The sequence below is a fragment of the Neophocaena asiaeorientalis genome, unplaced genomic scaffold (genome assembly GCF_003031525.2).
Source record: "Neophocaena asiaeorientalis asiaeorientalis breed wild unplaced genomic scaffold, Neophocaena_asiaeorientalis_V1.1 scaffold196, whole genome shotgun sequence".
NCBI classification, from domain to species: Eukaryota; Metazoa; Chordata; class Mammalia; order Artiodactyla; family Phocoenidae; genus Neophocaena; species Neophocaena asiaeorientalis.
This window is the reverse complement of record NW_020173929.1, coordinates 3,520,359-3,540,697: the sequence shown is the minus strand read 5'-3', so window position 1 is coordinate 3,540,697 and position 20,339 is coordinate 3,520,359. Positions and strand designations below refer to the sequence as shown.

General features: G+C 45.5%; 1 protein-coding gene across 1 annotated transcript in view; it reads left to right on the top strand.

Annotated features, from left to right (window-relative positions):
- SLC1A2 (solute carrier family 1 member 2) overlaps positions 1 to 20,339 on the top strand; it is a 141,742-nt gene that overhangs the window by 116,561 nt on the left and 4,842 nt on the right. Inside the window, exons 8-9 of the mRNA XM_024752588.1 lie at positions 3,717 to 3,911; positions 7,875 to 8,009. Coding sequence (XP_024608356.1) covers positions 3,717 to 3,911; positions 7,875 to 8,009 — 330 coding nt within the window. The remainder of the gene's footprint in view (positions 1 to 3,716; positions 3,912 to 7,874; positions 8,010 to 20,339) is intronic.

Below are 20,339 nucleotides of genomic sequence, written 5' to 3'. Positions count from 1 at the left end.
CTGTAGGTACTACAATACATCCCCCACCCCAAATGTACATTTAAACCTTGTCTATTAAACAGGGCAGTGACAAGCATCCTTGTAAATACATTTCTGCAAGGATGTTTGGTGATCCCCTCAGGATAAATTTCTAGAAGTGGAATTTCTGAATCCAGTGGTAAGCACCCTGATGGTTTTGAAACATATCACCAGATTACTTTTTAGAAAAGTACACTCATTTATGTACCCACTAACTGGGTACAAGTGTGCCTTTATCCACCTGCTCATCAACACTGAACATTATCTGTCACTTTAATACTTTCAAATCCTATTGGTGAAAAGTGATCTCACTGAATTTGCATTATTTTGATTACTAGTGGGGAAACATCTTTTTTATGTTCTTTTTGACCATCCTTCCCTCCCCTCTTCTGCCCTGTGAATTGTTTGTGAGCTTAATTTCCTGTTGGGGTGTTTATCCTTTCCTGATTGGTTTTCAGCTCTCTACATGTATAGAAATATCAACTCATGTGTCATATGTTGTAAATAGTGTCCCCCTTCACTTGACATTTGTCTTAAAAACTTACAGCGCTTTTTTTTTTTTGCGGTACGCGGGCTCTCACCGCTGTGGCCTCTCCCGTTGCGGAGCACAGGCACAGCGGCCATGGCTCACGGGCCCAGCCGCTCGGCGGCATGTGGGATCTTCCCGGACCGGGGCACGAACCCGTGTCACCTGCATTGGCCCTAGCAGGTTTTAATTTGTATGTAGTCAAAGTCGTCAGTTTTCCTTTGGTATTTAGAACTTTGATTTTGCTTAGGGATATCTTTTCCGCCAAAGATTATAAAATATAACTTTATATTTTCTTCCAATACCTTTATGGTTTTGATACTACACTATTTCAAAATATTATCATTATCTTTTCTTTTGAATGACTAGACAATTATCCTAGTCCCTTTATAAGACAAAGGTAAATCTTAAAAGCATAGGGAAAACCCAAAATCATATTTAAATCAAAGACAAATTCTTGGGTTATCTGACCAAGACCACAAACATTAGACTCATATCTCCCCCTTGCCCTGTATTTCATCTGAAAAAAAAATATGGTTTTAATCTTTGGTTAAAATGTGGCTCTTGCCTAGATGAGGAATTTCTTTTCAAAAAAAGTCACTGTAGCAGGAGTCATGTACTAAGAATTAACTCAGGGTTTATTTGCCATTATGACCACAGGGGAAAAGCCCCGGGACAGCCAGCGCTAAATATACTTTCCATCTCCTCAGACGTTGGACTGAATGGGGATGTGCGGGGGAAGGGGTTGACCCCGTTTTCTCAATAGGCACAGAGGCTGGTGTCAGGGCAGCTGAATGGAGTGGGGATGGCCTGCGACACATCTCTCTGCATCCCTCTGACTTCCGAGTGCGCTGTTAAAACTAATCTGGATAAAAACAAGAAGAATCTCAAGTACCAGACAGTTATTATTCGTTTGAAGACTGTCATATGGCCACTGAGGCAGGAACCGAAAAAACAATGTCAGAATGTCAGCCTGTCAACACAGGAAAGAGTTAAAATTCTCAAGTCCCAGTTTGGACTGATGGGGTACATATGGATTTTTAAGACACAAAGCCTGTCCAGTAGTGACATTAAGAATATTTTCATGCCTTACCAGTTGTTTCTTCCAATCTGTTGAATTGTCTAAAGACCCTTTGATGACACTGTGGGAAAATGAATGCAGTAATAATAATGGATATGTTCCAGTCCTCCCAGCAGTGTCCTTAGATTCATACCGATGAGAATTCAGCTGCCAACCATAGCCTTGCTGCCATTTCAGACTAGTCATGGTGTCCTGGTAACCTCAAAGAGGTCTTAGGAAAGGGCTGGGAGTGTGTGAGAGAGGAATAAAGGGACACTAACTTCTCATTAAAACAGCTGGGGCAGCAAGCCAGGTATGATGGCACCCCAGCATGTGAATGAGGCCAGACTCCAACTTTTCTCCCTGGGTTTATAAGGTTTTGGTAATGAGAGATCTCCAAGCATCCATTTCTTCTCCCCACCTAAGACCAAAGAGGAGGCATGAGAAAGACCCCTGACCTAAAATCACAAAGAATGTTCCAATAAGATGACTCTGGTTTCCCTAAGGTTGTTAATAGGACTGTGGGTCCGTGGGTTGATAACATGCAGATCTAGGAGACCCTAATTTTAGAACTTTAGGGACTTTTATGGTTCTGCGTGGGCCCTGGAATCTGCATTTTACTTAGCGTGCCTGAAGCTAACGGTCCTGTCCCACTCTCTGAGAAACTGACACCTCTGCAGATGTCTTTGTCCAGCTTGCCTGGAGCCCTAATTCTGACAAGTAGAAGGAGGGAGCTATGACTAAGGCTGTAAATGCAAGAGAGAAAAATGTGCTGTCTGCACTGGGGACAGTTTGCTAACGTTTGAATAAGAGAAAAGAGAATGGACCACAAGGTACTCCCATGGCAGTTGGAATGTTCTACATTGCTTTCCATGTCGCTTAAACTTTGAAGCAAATCCGCCTGCCCTCCCATCACCTCTATCCACATGGAAATAATATTCTGGCTTTCAGCAACACTTCCTCTTGTAGGTCTCTTGTTTTAGAAGGCACAGAACATGTCAGGAGTTCTGGCCTTTGAGATTGATTCATATGGTCGTGAATTCCCATCCCATGCCTGGGAGGAGTGGGGGTGAAGTCACTCCCTGTTGGGTCTTTGATTAGCTCCAGAGCACAGGCTTTTCTGCCCTATGTCATTGGAGAGACTGTAGAATTGGCAATGACCATTTATCAGGGAGTTGGACTGTCTGTGAGGGTCCCCAGTGAATTGCTAGAAGCTTGGACTCTTGCTGAATGGTCACTAACGTATTTGTCCAGCCTTCTCAACATTAGCAGGCCCGGCTCAGGGCAATTCCCAGGGGCTAGATACAACCCATGTAGTCATCTTGTTGGAAACAGTGTTTCTAGCATGAAATTATGGGTCATTCAAGAATTCCTCATTCCATCTTACTGTTGATAGCTGATCCTTTTCTTTTTTTTTTTTTTTTTTTTTTTTTTTTTGCGGTACGCGGGCCTCTCACTGTTGTGGCCTCTCCCGTTGCGGAGCACAGGCTCCGGACGCGCAGGCTCAGCGGCCATGGCTCACGGGCCCAGCCGCTCCGCGGCATGTGGGATCTTCCCAGACCGGGGCACGAACCCGTGTCCCCTGCATTGGCAGGCGGACTCTCAACCACTGCGCCACCAGGGAAGCCCTAGCTGATCCTTTTCTGACACTTTATTTTGGCAGCCCAATTGATGTGGGTAATCACATGGGCTTCAATATTTAATCCAAGATGGAAACAATGACCAAAGGGAAAGGAGAACTTGAAGCTCTGAGTAGATCTCAAAAGCTAGAACCAACAAAAATATTTTGCTGACTATTACCATGTTAATAAGATTGTATTTGAGACCCCAAATCAATGGGCTTTTTTTTCTTTATTATTAGAATTAGATTTTATTTGGATTTTATTTTTTAAATTTTTACTGGATTACAGAACTCTACTCAATACTCTGTAATGGCCTATATGGCAAATCGATGGTTTTTAATTTAGCTCCAGACACTGCTTTTTTCAAGTCACATTGATTGGAACAAAAGAACGAAAGCTTTGTGGTGGCATTTCGGTTTGTGCTTTGTCTTGCTTCTCTAAAATGGACATAACTCTTGTCTCTCTCTCTCTCTCTCTCTTTGCCCCTTAGTGCCGGAACTTTGCCCGTCACCTTCCGTTGCCTAGAAGAAAATCTGGGGATTGATAAGCGTGTAACCAGATTTGTCCTACCAGTTGGAGCAACCATTAACATGGACGGTACAGCCCTTTATGAAGCCGTAGCCGCCATCTTTATAGCCCAGATGAATGGCGTCATCCTAGATGGAGGCCAGATTGTGACCGTAAGGTGAGTGAAATGGGTGGTGTGAAGCACTGAAACAACTTTTGACCTTATCCCCTTCCACGCTAACTCCATTTCACAGAGGCCGCTTGAACTGCTGTTCTCCAGTTAGAAGAATGGTGAGGGAAGTAAAGGAGAAGAGGAACTACCGACAGGCTCAAAGGGAAGATTGGTTCAGAAGGAATCAGGCTCACACTAATGCCTTATGTGTGTATTGCCCATGTGAAGTTGCTTCAGAAGTTTGATATTATTTGATTTTTAACAGTCCTGTGACATTGCAAGGTAGTTATTTCTATAACTACCTCATCTAATAGATGAAGCACAGGCTTCAAGGGGCATGGTAGTTTGTCTGAGGCTGTAATACCATCAGTAACGAGCCAGCAGGGCTGTCACTGGGGCCAACATCGACTGACTCTGGATCCAGTTTCTCTTTCATTAAAATACGTTCCCTTCAGCATTCCAAGGAGTGACGGCAAAAATGATGAAATACAGGGAGGAAGAGATTCCTCAATATAGTGTAACATTATATTACAAATAAACAGCATACATTTTTTGTTGTTTTTACTAAAGGTATTTTTACCATATGTATTCATCATTTTAAAAAATTCAGAAAGAATACTTTTCCAAGACGTCACTAAAAACACATCGCTTCTCTGCAAACTTAAAGATCACACCTACTTACATATATTAATTTATCTAATCCTCACAACCACCTTATGAGGTATGTACTTGTCTCAGTCAGCTCGGGCTGCTGTAACAAAATACCATAGACTATGGCTCAAACAGCAGATGTTTACTTCTCACAGTTCTGGAGGCTGGGAAGTCCAAGATTAAGGGGCCGGCGGGTTCAGCTCCTGGTGAATGTCCTCTTCCTGGCTTGCATATGACTGCCTTCTAGATGTTTGCTCACATGGCCCTACCTTGGTGCATGGAGAGAGAGAGCGAGCTCTCTTACGTCTCTGCTTATAAGGGCACTAATCCCATCATGAGGGCTCTACCTTCATGACCTAATTACTTCCCAAGGCTGTATCTCCAAACACCATCACGCTGGAGGTGAGGGCTTGAACAAATGAATTCAGCGGGGACACAACTCAGCCCATAGCAGGACTGTAGGGGAGCCTCAGTTTCCTGTATAATGGGTACAATAATCACATATTCTAGTGTGGCTGAGAGCATAGTCACCTGTCAATAAATGTTAGCTACTAGTATTATTACTATTACTGATGCTTAATAAAATACAGTACTCCTAGGATAGGAAAGAAAAATGTGACTATGATATAGTGAGTGCCGTGATGTTACTCAGTGGAAAACATGCTTTGGGTCAGATTATCAAGCCATCTAAGTCCTGTCCTAACAGATTGCATGTAAGACTGCCAATCTCCCTTGCTTTAAAATTCAGAGACAAATAGAGCTTCTTAATGGCCCTGAATTCTCCCCATTGATGAAGCAACCATGCTTCGCATCAAGCTCACACCATTAGATGAGGACTTAGAGGTGGGAGGATGTACCAGGGAGTGACCAGGTGGTTGAGACTGTGCTTGAATTATTTAAATTTATCCTTTATTTTAACAATGATACGACTGAGAATTTTCACTGGACAAAGGATAAAGTTGGCCAAATGTGTTTAATACTTGTGCCCCTGGCAACTTCAGCTGAATCTGCCATATCTGTATATGTCACAAGGGCTGTGTCTGGGGGGACCGCCCCCTCTCCATGGAGTGTATGTAGTTCAATGTCTTCAATTTAGTCAGAAAAATATAGCCAAGTCCAGCTTCATTGCTGTGCTTCCAAGTACATTCCTCATCTTTTCATTTCCCTGCCGGAAGGAGAACAGTGGCCAGGAATTCTCAGCAAATTCGTTAAGTCATAGCGTTTTCAATGTGAGGAGGAATCAAGGGACATCAAAAGCCAGTGTGGTATTGGAATCAAGCAGACAAGTGTTCAAATCCCAGCAGACCATGTTCAAGCTGTGTGACCCTAAGTTTCTCCACCCTTCCAATCAGTGGTACTACCGTATGTACCTTGCAGGGTTACTGTGACATTCTGCTGTGATTAATGTGTGTGTGTGGTAACTTGTACAACATCCAAGAACCAGCCATAGGGAAATGAGTCAGGGAAGGATAGGAAAAGCAGGAGGGGATAAAAGGACAGGGGGAGATCACCGCCCAGGGAGCTTTTACAGGACTTACAATGCCCCAGACACTCTACCTGTGGTCAGGTGAGGGTATAATTGGGATGGAGGAACAGAAAGAGAACCAGCCACCAGGAAGATTTCTTTATAGGATTTTGTCTCACACAACCAAGGGGTAACAAGACAATGTGGCCACAGTACACAGGGATGTGTAAGAGTGACTCATGTAACAGAAGCAACAGATGTAAACAAAATTGCCTAGGCCAAGATCATTGGAACTTGGGAAGCTCCCCTTCCCTGGTGTTCTATCCATCTTGGGAAAATGACTGAGAATTCCCACCTGCCAACTCTCAGGACTAGGGGTGTTTTCATTGCAAAGCAACTCTGGTTGCAATGTGCTGGCCTCTTCTAAGTGCTTTATTTCTGAGCCCCTGATGCCTCTACAAGTGAGACACCATTGTTATCTTCTTTTCTACAGATAAGAAAATCAAGGCACAAAGAGGTTAAGTAAGTTGCCCAAAGTCATGTGGTTAAGTGGCAGAGTTGGTATTTGAACCTAGGTCATTCAACTCTAGAACCTTCACTGATAACCACTACACACTACTACCTCCTATGACCTAGATGGATCTCCCACCAAAATGGAGTTCTTTAAACCCTGACAACAACTCCACGTTAATGGAGCAGGGGAAAAGCAAAGATGGGTTCTAGATCCCACCTAGGGGAAGGATGGCAATGTGGAAAACCCAGTGCAAAACACAAAACCTCCCAGGACCTTTCTTTCCTCATATGTAAGAGTAGGTAAATTTGGGTTCCTCTTGACTGTAAGACCAGGATTCTGTGCTTGGACACACCAGTTGGCAAACCAGTTTGGGAGTCTGATTCTTAGTTTCAAGCCCGAAGACCTACCAAAAAAATTCTGGAATCATATAACCACAAAGAAAGCAGCCCCTTTTTTCTTTTCAGCAGCTAGAAAAGCAAGTTGCAAATCCATGTTTTCATAAGCCTCCTTCCATTTAGAAATGATGATAGCTTTTATAATTAACATCCAGAAAAGAGGAGAAAAAGTCACTGCTCTTTGCTGGACCACAGAGGCCCTCTGGTGTCTAGACAGGGCCCTTGAACCCTAGATTAAACCCTCTTCCGGAGATGACTTCAAAATGGTGCTGGGTATGCCCTAGGCATTGCTTGGAAAGCAAGGGATGAGATGCTTCAGAAGGAAAGCCTCCTGTTATTTTATTGTCATTTCGTGGCACCCTCTTTCTGAATAATGTATTTTCCAGCCCATGGTGAAACGTCCAGGCATCTGAACCTTAATGCCCTTTGGATTTCTTTTGATTTGTTCTCCCGATGTCCACTCGGTTGAGTCTGGATACTCGCTGTTACGAGTTCTCATGTTAACACTGGCAACCTTCTCAGACTCTTGCCACGCAGACTAGAAGTCTCTGCTTCTCACAGAGACGTAAAGGGGTAAGCAGAAATGAATGCTGTGGTGTTCCTGTGGAAGGATTAAGGGTGACTTGTTTTTCTTCTTTAATATTCCCTTGCCTGCTTTTAGAGCCACGCTTACCTTGTTTGAGCCCTGTGATAGATTCAGTGAACTGGATATCATGATGGGGGTAAGACTCTCATCCATGAATTTATAAGTTTCCACCAAGGTTAAGCAGAATCCAAATAGACCCTATTTCCTGGGTCTTGGTACTCCAGATCTCTTTATTCCTTGGGAGGAAAAGGGGATTTTATGACTGCCGGGAGAAATTAGAGCCGAGAATTGCCTGCCAGGGATGGTTTTGCCAAGACCACTTTCTCTTCCCTTGACCTGGCCTTTTCTGTTCTCACAGCCTCACGGCCACGCTGGCCAGCGTTGGTGCAGCCAGTATCCCCAGTGCCGGGCTCGTCACCATGCTCCTCATTCTGACGGCTGTGGGCTTGCCGACCGAGGACATCAGCCTGCTGGTGGCTGTGGACTGGCTGCTGTAAGTGTCTGTGTGTGTGCTTCTGCTGGGGATGTGAACACTGCCTCCCAGGGGTGGACAAGATGCAGGGCTGCAGCCAAGATCTTCACCAATCCCCATGAGAACTCCCCTGTTTCCTTCCTCCTTTCTTCCTTCCAACATTTGCTGAGTGCTTATTTGGGAACCAGAGAAGGAAAAGAATCTTTGAGGGCTTCAGAGTCTAGTGGAGGAAGCAGGTAAATTATAAGACAAAGTTAAAAGCAAAGCTATAAGCGGGGCTTCCCTGGTGGCGCAGTGGTTGAGAGTCCGCCTGCCGATGCAGGGGACACGGGTTCGTGCCCCAGTCCGGGAAGATCCCACATGCGGCGGAGCGGCTGGGCCCGTGAGCCATGGCCGCTGAGCCTGCACATCCGGAGCCTGTGCTATAAGGGACCCATACCAAAGCAGGCAAAGGATCTCAAAGCACTACGCTGAGTGAACGAAGCACAAAGGAAGATATACTGTCTGATTCCATTTATATGATGCTCTAGGAAAGACAATATAATCTCTAGCAATAGAAAGAGATCATGGTTGCCTGGGCCCAGAAGTAGAGGCATGAGGATTGACTGGGAAGGACACAAAGAAAGCTTTAGGAGGGATAGAAATGTTCCATGTACACAGGTATGCACAGGTGTCCACATTTGTCAAAACTCACCATACCACACGCTTAAAATGGATACATTTTATTGTATGTAAATTACACTACAACAAAGTAGATTTTAAAAGAGCACACACATAGAAGAATAGCGATAGAGACAGACACACATCCCAGTCTAGGATGGAAGGGCAGAGTGGAGAAGTCAGAAAACAAGGAAGATGGCTGCTGAATTTGAGGGCCTACTATGTGCCAGCTGCTGCATGGAGCCCTTCACCGCCGCCTCTAACAACTGCCATTTTATAGATAAGAAGCCTGAGGTTTAGGGAGAATGAGTAGAGATTGGCCCTATGTCTGCTTGGCTTTGGAGGCCACCAATTCATAATCATGGCCGCATTCAAGCTTCTAAAGGCAGTGATAGCTGAGCTGGATCATAACGGGTAAGTAGAAGTTACCCAGGTGTCCATAAGTGGGGGGGGGGGGAATAGGACATTCTGGTCAAGGCCAGCCCACACAAAGGCACTGAGGCAACAAATCGTATGGGGACCTATGGGTGGTTTGATATTGTTGGAGCACAAAGTGTAAGGCAAGGAGTGGTAAAAGGTGAGGCAAGATGGACAGCCTTGAGGCCATGCAGAGATGCTTGAACTTGACAGTGTATACATAGCCCAGCTCCCTTTCCCAGTGAAGGGCATTGTCCTAGTGTGGGACTCTCAGCCCATTCCCAAAGGTGGGTCAGTCTAGCCAGATGGTCCCCCAAAGGAGGTTGGAATCAATTCTTGCTAAGGTCTCACTGGGGCTCTGATATTCTATGGGACGTACACTGATACTTCCGGTCCAGCACTGGAGCTAAGTGACAGGAGCTGGGGGATGCCATTGGCTTCAAAGTCAGAGGCTCGGAGTAACAAGTGCAGAGATCCAAGGCCAAAGTGCTCACACTTATTTTCTTTTTATTATCCTACATTCCATTAGCAATCTTTCTGACATTTATTGACAAAGATTTTAAGAGCCAGAAGCCACATTTTATGGACTTGAGCTTCCTCAATGCTAAAACAAGTTCCACTCTTCTGCAACCACCCTTCCAAAGAGAGAAACGTGCAAGTGACTGAAGGGAAGAAGGACATCTGGGAAGGCTAGAAGGAAGCCTGGTCTTTCCAGAAAGCTTGCTTGCTGTTGAAGTTTAGGTTAGAACTGAGAAGTGCACTGAATCTGTTCAACTCGGGAGGGCTGCGAGGAAGGGCACGGATCTTCCTGACTGGTTCTTCCGTCACCAGAGAAATGCTCTGGAAATGCCTTTAGTGGGAAGGTGACGAGCAAAGGAAATGACTCTTATCTGTCCCTGCCTGTCTCTCTCAGGCGGGGGTGGCGGGGTCCTCAGTGCCACCTTGGTTGCTCTCTGTGCCCTACGCTGGCCCCAAGGGGCAATCTTTCTCATGAGGTCCATTCAGACGGGGCAGTCATGGGGGCAGCTGAGATTCGGTGGCGGTGAATCGTGGAAGGATTTGGAGGGAATAGGATGGAGACAAAGGGGTGGGGTTGGATTTGGTTAGGAGGAGGACAAAGAGGAAATGAAGACGGTGGCAACCGCTTGGGGACAGAGCACACAGCAGGAGCTCAATAAATGCATGCTAAAAGTCACCCACAGAGCTGCTGTGTGATAACCAGGGGCCTTTCTACACATGAAGGAAGACAGAGGAAGCTATTAAAGTCCCAGCTGCTTCCCTTGTGGCTTTGGCTTACTGAGCCCCCTGCCTCTTTGCCCCTTGAACTTTCGTTGTCATCGAGGGTCCTTTGCCTGCTCCAATTACGTTGCCTATTCTCTTCTTGGGCTTGTTGCTGAGGCTTGAAATCCACCATTAGAGATTCATCTCTTTAACAGTTATTATTATAAATGCTGCCTCCATTATAATGCAAATGCATTTCAGTGGAAAAATGTACTTGTGTTATCAGGAATGAAGGAAAGGAGCAGATATTTCGTGGTACCACCATGCTCTTTTTTTTTTTTTTTTAACGTCTTTATTGGAGTATAATTGCTTTACAATGGTGTGTTAGTTTCTGCTTTATAATAAAGTGAATCAGTTATACATATGCATATGTTCCCATATCTCTTCCCTCTTGCATCTCCCTCCCACCCTCCCTATCCCACCCCTCTAGGCGGTCACAAAGCACCGAGCTGATCTCACCGTGCTGTGGGGCTGCTTCCCACTAGCTATCTATTTTACGTTTGGTAGTGTATATATGTCCATGCCTCTCTCGCGCTTTGTCACAGCTTACCCTTCCCCCTCCCCATCCATGCTCTTTACATCAGTTTAAAGTTAATCCTTAAAGATCACTATGGTGTGTTTAACAGATGAGGAAACTGGGCATCAAAAGGCACAGGGGAGCTTGTGCGGCCAGGTCAGGGCCCTTCACGCCACCGCACACAGCATCCTAGTTGGTACCCAGCAGATCTAACAGTGGGGAGGAGGAACAGAGGGGTCCAGAGTCAGAGATGTTCGGGAAAACAGACTGATTCGGGTCACCCCCGGTTCTACATGCTAATCAGAGAGTTTTTTGTCTGACCTGGTTTTTCCCCTCTCCCAGGACTAAAACAAAACAAAACAAACAGGTTAAGTGGGGACAAATGGGATACAATCAAGGTCTCAGCCACTCTTAGAATTCAAGTCCTCCAGCCCCACCCCCCCCCAGGTCATTCACTGTGGGCCCTGTCTTTCTGACAGTCATGTGCTTCCAAGCCTGTTGGAGGAGAGTCACCTCATGAAACATTCAAGACCCTGTCTCCTCCTGACCTAAATGTTAGCGAATGGGCGCTCACATGCTCACACTTGCACCCAGAGCAGGGCGTCTTAACTCCAGGGCTGAAATGTGCTAGCAGAAGGGAGTTGGCTGAACAACAAGAAAATGATGATGCATTTGGGTTAACTCTATTGATGAAATTGCATTTGAGAAAACTCTACCCCAGGCTGCAGCTGGAAAGGGAAGAGTGATTGAAGGCTCGCCTCTAGTTCTGGGGTCTGATCTCAGATGGAAAGAGGCCCCGTGAACAAGGGAAGAAAGGCAGAGGCAGGAGCCCTGGGTCTGAGCTCTGCACCTAGTCGCTGTGGGGCTGCGGGCGAGTTACTTACTCTCTGGATTCAGCTGGTCGTGTGTACAATGGGAACAGTAACTTACCAGCTTGAAAGCACAGTCTAGACCCCATGCCCTTGAGTGCCCTTCTAGTTTTAAGACCCAGACTAGGCTTCTGCTGGTGATGGATGTTTGTATACAAATAAGCATGAACGTTCCTTTTCAGAAGAAAAGAAGAAGGGAGGGTTGAGGATCCTGGGAAAGTGTGCATAGGGGTCTGTAGCTAGGTCAGATCTGCTTTGAATTAGGAATGGTTCCACATTCTTTGTCACCAGCAAGAGGAGCTCTGGAAACACGCTCTTGGTCGTGGGCGCCGTGGCTGTTGGGTGCCCATCAGCGTGTGAGTGGGGCAGGGGGATGAGTTGAGAGAGGGGGTGCAGGGATTCCCTGGTGACACGTAGTCTGTGGGGGGAGAGCAGAGACAAAGAACAGGGGGGCATTTCTTTTCCTCCCCAGGCAAGGTTTGTAAGCTTTCAATTTGTAAGCTTTCAACTTTTCAATTTAAAACCAAACAAAGCCCGCAGTGACATTTAATGTGCCATGGTGTTTGCCAACTGCTGGAGATCAGCCAGCCTCATTACTGCCCGCCGAGCCCTGGACGTTTTTCAATGAACAGGCTTAGCTGCTCTGTAAATGTCATGGTGGAAACCAAGATTCTGAGCCCTGAAAAGTATCCGAGTCCTAGAACACCGGATGGGTGGGGCTGGTAAAAACAGAACCTTCCCCAGAATCTAAGAAGCCCTTTGTAACAGGAGTCCTTGGCAGGTATTTATGAGATCTTGTGACACCCCTCTCTCTCTGAAGGATTCAGGATGGAAGGAGAACTGTGGGCCAATACCAGGAAGAGATGATAAATAACTGGGTCTGGGAAAAGGAAAGCCAAGTGGATCTACGGCCCACTTATCACATGGGACTGCTATAGTGAGATTGTTCCTGGGGACATATTTGCTCATGAGGGGGTATACTTGAGATGGCACTTATAAGGAAGCCTGAGGGAGCCTCCACCCTGCAGTGGGCACTCAGAGGCTCCCTCATTAGCCTCCCAGGATGGAATGGAGCATTGGTTCTCAAACTCGAGCGTGCACCAAAACCTCCTGGAGATTCAGGAGATCTGGGGAGGGGCCCAAGAAGTAGCTTTTCTGATAGGTTCCCAGGGGATACTGATGATCGGTCCAGGGACCTGACTTCCAGAAGCAATGGACCAGAAGTAGGGAGCAGCAGTATATTCCTGACTGTAGTATATGAGCATCTCTACTCTTTTTTGAGCACTGGTTGACATCGTGTGCATCCATTCAATGAAACTAGATCAGAAGGACCCAGGACTCTGACAGCTAATACTCAGTGAGTGCCCCTTCATTGTCAGACATTGTTCTAAGCACTTTACATAGACTTGTTTAAAAAGTTGCAGCAAATTATGAGGCAGCTAGTAATATTATCCCTGTTTTACAGTTGAGAAAACTGAGGCTCAGAGCCAAGAAACGTATCTCAGTTTAGTAGATATTAAAGGGCTGAACTGGGATTCAAAGTCAGACGATCCCGCTACTCCTTAGATGTTCCAGGCTTGCCCATCTGGGTTCTCGTTCTCTTATTTAAGACACACATAACTGATTTAACCCTCATTCCACGTCTGGTGGAAAAGAACACCAATCCCTACATCTACCCTATCTCTGAAGAGTCTAGGGGCTCATGTTTAAGCCTTTTGCTTTGATTTCCTATTTCCACTGATTTCTCCTTTTTTCTGCATCTTACCTCATCTTCTTTCTCTGTCATCCTTAGCATGACATCCTTATCCTTTTCGACTAAGTCTTTTCTTCCCCTGCTGAAGTGTCCCTGACCCGACACAGTGTGATTGCCCATCACGGGGGTGGGGTGGAGGCGGGGCGATAGTTCCACACAGCGAAATCATGTTTTAATGCTCACAAAAGAAATATGTGCTCCTGGAAGGGAGAGGAGGGACCAAGCTCAGGAGAGTTATAAAATGAGAAAGAGAAGTCCCCCATCACCTACAATTGAATCTTGAAAAGGAGCAGAATATGCGACTCCTCGCAAAATGCCAGTTGGCATGTGGGTTATTTTAAGCTGAAAGCAGTCAAGACCCAGCAGACTCAAGACAAGCTTTTTACCTCCCCTTAACTGCCTACAAGAATTTAGAAAGGAGGCCTATACCAGGAAGAATGCTATTACCAGAGAGAACTTTTTCACCGGAGAGACTTACCTGCGTGGCAGGGCAAACATTTTTTTTACCAAATATTTGCTCTTCCTGTGAATTGTTTTTCCCCCACTTTCAAGCCCCAGACCCTTATCCCCTTCCTTAGCTTAGGATGGCATATAAACCTCAACTGCCTGACTGCTTTTGAGTCTTCTATTTTTATAAGGCTCAGGTATGTACAAAATTAAATTTTCCTCTGCGTACAAAATTACACTTGATCTTAGCCATAAGGCCGAGAAGCGATTGTATATGTACAAAATTAAAATTTCAATATAATTATTAGACCGGCCAAAGAATCTAGAAGGGAAGAAGGGAAATTTTTTCCGTCCCTATAATTTCAGGTCTTGTTTCTCTGAAGTAATCACTGCTAATACTAATTTACAGAAAGTAAAATGTTAATAATAGGCATTTATTTTCTTTAAAAAAAAATCCTTTAGCGTCCCCCCACCATGGGGAACCTCTCCCTACACCTGTTTAGTTCCAGTCTCTGCCTGCCCCGCTGGGCTTCCTGGCTCTCCTCCTCTGTGTCTTCCCCCAGCTTTCAAGACACCTCTCTCATTCTCCTCTGCAAGGGAATCTGGTGTCTCTCGGTGTCTCTCTCCTCCTTCTTCTGGATCTTGTCCTGCATCCTAACTTGTCACCACCAAAATATCCAACTGGATGTTCGCTAAACAAAAGAGAGTTCTCTTTCTAGAGTTAATCTGCTGCCACCTCTTAAATAATGATCCATCCCCACCCTGCGTCCTTCACATACCTGCCCACCTCCTTCCCCCAGGTCCTGCCCATGTCCTAAACGAATATGGTATCAACTCTCAAAGGGCTAGTAGTCTTAGTAATGGGGATAGATGTGGTCAGAAAATCCCCACAGTGCTAGGTGCAAAAGAGGAACGTATAAGACGTGATGGAGGAGTAAGATAGGAAGTGATTTGCTCCCCTTTTCGCTTGGACTAATGATGATGGCGGTGAGCAGTTAAGGTTGAGCGCTGAGTTTGGGTCAGGCGCGCTGTGAAGCCTTTTATAGGCAGAGTTTGGCTGAGGACCTCTCAGAGGACAGGCGCTCCATATGGGTTAGCTGTTGTTACCTTCTCCACATGCTTGCAGGTGGGCATTACTTTCCGTGTTTCACAAATGAGAAAACTGAGTGGAAAAAGCTATTTTCCCAGCTAATCCTGCTGGAGCCAGGATTGCAATCCAGGCTTGAGTCCAAAATTCACACTCTTAACCCATGCTTCTGTGGGTCCTTCTTCCCTTCCCTAATCCCATGTGGTTTGAGCTCTCAGCTGCCCGGAACCGTGCCAGCCTTCTCAAGGTCTGGGGCCTCAGGCGACCCACCTGCCACACTGCGAACCCTGCATTCTGAGAGGCAGACACAGTGATCTGTTTCCATGAATATTAAGCTGACTCACATGAAATTGACAATAGTCGGCCTTTCTGGACTCATTAAGATGGTAATTTCATGTGGTTCACTCCAATACCAGGGACCAGATGAGTCTTGAGTGACCCTGCCCCCTTGGTTCTGTTCGTCTGTGAGCAGGACTTCCAGACAATCCCACCGTCTTCCTGCCAGAAGATTTAGACTGAAAGAAGGAGAAGGAGAGAGAGCACCTTGGCAAATGCTTTTCTTCCAGGGTACCAGACCCGGCGCCGCCGCGTGAAGGGGCTTCGTCAAGCTCCCCTCTTGGTTTTGATTCCTGGTAGTCCCCAAAGAATAGCTATGTCATCTGTAGTGAATTCATTCAATTAAAGATTCTGCCTTCACCTCTGTCCCCTTCTCAAGGTCCTGACACACCACATCCAGACCCAAGAATAACAGCAAGCACTCTAAAATTCTTTTTACCGAGCAGCCTAAAAACTCCGGAGGTCAGCAGGGTTTCATGAACGGGTCAGGGCTGTTGGGAGAGAAAATGAAAGTATTTGCCTGTGGAGAAATTTTCCACATGTGAACCATAAATCCCCATATCCTGCTTTTGGCCAGAATCGGACTTCCCCAGAGTTGGTCAGATATTCCCCTGGTGGCCTCAAAAGCAAACTGAAATTTCTGTCTTCCGTCTGCCTCTGTCTACCATTCTGTCTCCTCGCCGTCTCAGTCAGTCTTCTTGAATAAGTTGATTCTACATAGTAATGCCCTCTTCCTCATCTCTCGTTCAAGTTTCTAGTGATGGCAAGCAGGCTTCTGTTGTCCCTGCCTCTGTATCGAAACTACCCTTGCCAGGTCAATCATGGCCTCTTCCTTGCTGAAACCAAGAGACACTGGTTTCCCTTATCTCACCCGACCTCCAGGCAATCATGGGTATTGTCCTTCACACCTCTATTTTTGAAACACTCTTCCCCCAGGCTCTTCTAATTTCCTGCCACCTTGGCAGGCTCTTACTCCTTTGCCCAGTCCTTAAACGTTGGTGTCCCTCCGCGTTCTAGACTAGATTGTCTGCTTGTCTCACTCTGCTTCTCCCCAAGGATGAACTGAACCTGCCTTGGCTCCCATCCATGGCCTCTCTATGTGTTGACTCCTAATTTCCTACCTGTAGCTCAGCTGTCTCTCCTGACCTTTAGTCCGTATTCCCAACCACTTGCGGGACATGATACCAGAATCTTTCTCACCCCAACCAGTTGTGTCCCCTACATGTGGTAGTCCTGTCCACTGGTTGTCCAAACCAGAAACTTGGGAGGAATTCTTCACTCTTTCTCTTTTTTATTCTCTATAACCAATCAGTCCTCAAGTCCTGTAATTCTGTCTCCTAAATGTCTCTCAAATTCATCTTTGTCCCTATTCCCTACATCTTCACTAAGTGGATTTTGCTCTTTCAGTCTCGCCATCTTTTATAATGGAACAAGCGTGATCCTTCCCTCCCATGGCTCCTCGTCACACACGGGATGAAGTTCTAACTCCTGCACTTGACCGATAGGGCTATACATGATTTAGTCAGTCCTTACTTTCTGCCTCTCACTGTACTCACGAGTCATCCTGAACACTCCTGAGGGTGCCCACCTCTTAGATTTCTCACGTATTAGTTCTCTCTTCTCTCTAGCTCATTATCTCAAACCCACCCGTAGCGCCTGACTCAAGACACTTCTATTCAAGCCTTTGCTGGGGCCCAAGTGTAGATAAACTGTCCTGCCTACAAAACCCAAGAACACGCAGCACTTATTCCTATTAGAATATTTATCTTGCTCTAGTGGGGGATACAGACAGGTAAAGAGAGTGTGGGTTCTACCAGAAAAGAGAACAAAGAAAGGGTCTTTTCTTGCTCTTTACTGCTTGGACACCTGGCATAGTGCACACACTAAGATGCTTGTTATGTACCTGTTGAATGAATCAATGAACTAACAAAGAACTCAGCAAGTATTAGAGTCCACATTCTTCTCTTATTTCCACTTAGCCATTTTCAGGCTTCTGTGCTCCTGCAATCTTTAATGAGTATTTAAGGCATTCCCATTGTGTCTCTCATTTCACTTAACCCTCGCAACTTCTTGTGAAGTTGGAATTAGCCTCATTCCATATTTCATGCTCAGGTAAGAAGTGAAAGAGTTAGAACACTTGGGTTAGGGTTTTAGCCCTAAGTCCAGGGCCCTTTGCATGTTGATTTGGGCATCAAACATTAGTCTGCTTTGATTTCGCCCAACTCTGTCTTCCATCCATTACTGTCCTGGTGACTATTTCCATTGGCTAGAGTTCTTTTTCAAATTCAAAGAGACCTGAGCGTATGGAAGAGACATGAGCATTGCGCACATTTGGAGAAAGCTCACCCACAAATGCTATTCCCCAAACTTGGTTCAGTGACTGCTCAGGAGAGCGGGCTTTGGTGTCAAAGAAAGCCAAGGGTTGAGGAAGGGGGACTTTGTGAACTTGTATCACTCATTTGAGTGGAAATGGCTTTATTAAGCTGGCAAAGTAATTAACCCTTGAGCATAGTATTTTGTGCTTTTGTCCCCCTGATGGGATATGAGTGATGCTTATCTCCAAAACGGGAAGGAGACAGCACATAACGAGTATGAGCTGTGGATCAGGAACTGGCATTATCTTCCCCCAATTCTGTAAAGTAGGTATTTTGACTGGATGAGAAAAATTCTGGTTGGGGAAGTCACCCAGGTCACACCGTTCATACGTGGCTGAGCTAGATTCAAAATCGGGACTGCCTGGCTCCTGGGTGCTTTGCATCACATGGCAGACAGTGGATCCTTTTTAGTTTAATTTTATTTATTTATTTATTTTTATACAGCAGGTTCTTATTATCTATTTTATACATATTAGTGTATACATGTCAATCCCAATCTCCCAATTCATACCAGCACCACCACCCGGCCCCTGTTTTCCCCCCCCTTGGTGTCCATATGTTTGTTCTCTACATCTGTGTCTCTATTTCTGCCTTGCAAGCCAGTTCATCTGTACGGGGATTCTGGAGTCACGTTGCCTGTGTCCAAATATGGTTCTGTGACTCTACTAGGGTGTGTGACTTTGGGAAGTCGCTTATTCTCTTTGGGCCTCAGTGTTTCCATCTCTTAAATGTGGATAATAGTCCTTCTTATAGAGTTGTGGTGAGGATTAAGTGAGGATATAGAGGTAATATCTATAAGGTAGATTCCTATACAAATAAAAGTTAGCTACCATCATCATCACCACCACCATTACCTTTGGTCCCTCTACTTGCCAATAAGGCAGATTCTTCTGGGCCATGAGATAAGTGAGTATTCAAAGCATTCCTCTCCAAGACTTTAGTGCTCTTTGGAATTTAACAATTGATCAGGGGTGTTGGGTGCATGGCTCAGAGCACAGACCAGGAGGGATGGAAAGTACAGTTGAAAAGCAACAAAGTAGACGACAACTGCATGATGAACAAAACTCAGCTGTTTAGTTGGGTGTGCTGCCATAGGAATTGGGCTATAAATAGGGTTAATGTCTTCAGGGTAGAGAGGAGCTTAAGCAGGCATGTTTGGATGTTCTACCTAGGAGCTGCCAAAAATATATATGAATTGACTTGATAAGATTAATAGTGATATTAAAAGTATACATCATGTAAAATTAATGTTTTGTGAGCTCTTATTAAATGTCTGGAACTGTGCTAAGCATTTTGTTCACAACAACCCTTATGTAGGGAACACTTTTATTATTACCACTTTATAAATGAGACAACCAGGGCTCACAAATGTTAAGTATGATCAAGGTGGTCCAACAGGTAAGGGGAAAAGCTGGCATTTCATCCAGGTCAGCCTGCCTCCAGAGTCCATGCTTTTCTTAATACATATTCCTTCTCATCTCCTTATACTGGGGCTTCTTAGTGATCTTGATTTCAAGAGCCTGATGCTGTGGCTGACCTCAAGACCCAGTCTTCATTCACGTTAGACTATCACGCTGAAGCAGATTCTCTAAAGCGGAAGGGAGGGGGAGAGCCTTCTCAGATGGAGAGATGCCCCTGAGAGTGGAAGCTGGGCTTTGATCTTTATTGTTTCATGGGCAGCATCTTCCTGCTTGAAACCAGAAGGCCAGCTGGCTCCCGAGTTCCTTGCAAGAGAACCAGGCCAGACTCCTCCTAGTACAACTTCATAATTACTGTTCTCTAATGAGAAATAGATTTGATCATAGCAACTAGAATTTATTTTAGGCCTTAGTTCCAAGAACCTATTAAGGTTTCCACTTTGCCTTGAACCAATTCTAGTATCATCCTTTATTTATTTTATTTTTTTGCGGTATGCGGGCCTCTCACTGTTGTGGCCTCTCCCGTTGCGGAGCACAGGCTCCGGATGCGCAGGCTCAGTGGCCATGGCTCACGGGCGCAGCCGCTCCGTGGCATGTGGGATCCTCCCGGACCGGGGCACGAACCCGTGTCCCCTGCATCGGCAGGCGGACTCCCGACCACTGCGCCACCAGGGAAGCCCTATTTATTTATTTCAAATTGAAGACTAGAGTGCCCTGAACTAAGATGTCTCAGCAGCATTTTTACCTAAACTCCTTCTTTTTCTTTCGTTTCTTTGTGGTTTTCCAGCATCCTTCCTTTTAGAGCTTTGAGTACCTCATAAGCCTGGTCAAAAGGACTCTTCACACCGATTTAAACTTATGGGTGAGAGACTACAACTTACTCTTAAGAACTTAATTAGTTTTCCTGGTGCTGACGTTCTAAGAGGGGATGTTATCAACCGTCCTATTTTTTTCAAGTCAGAACCTGAGAAACAAGATTTGAGGAAGGATTTTTCTCAACCCTTCTTGGTTCAAGAGGCCCTCTGGAAGATTTTATTTTTTTTTTAATTAACAGAGAGCGCAAGAGAAAGCATTTTGGTTTTTTTCAGGACACATAGGCACTACACATATAGGTCAGGGAGGAAATTGTGACTGGGTTTCTTACCCAACAGCTGTGTATGTGTGTGCTAGGGACAGACTGGGGCCCAGGGA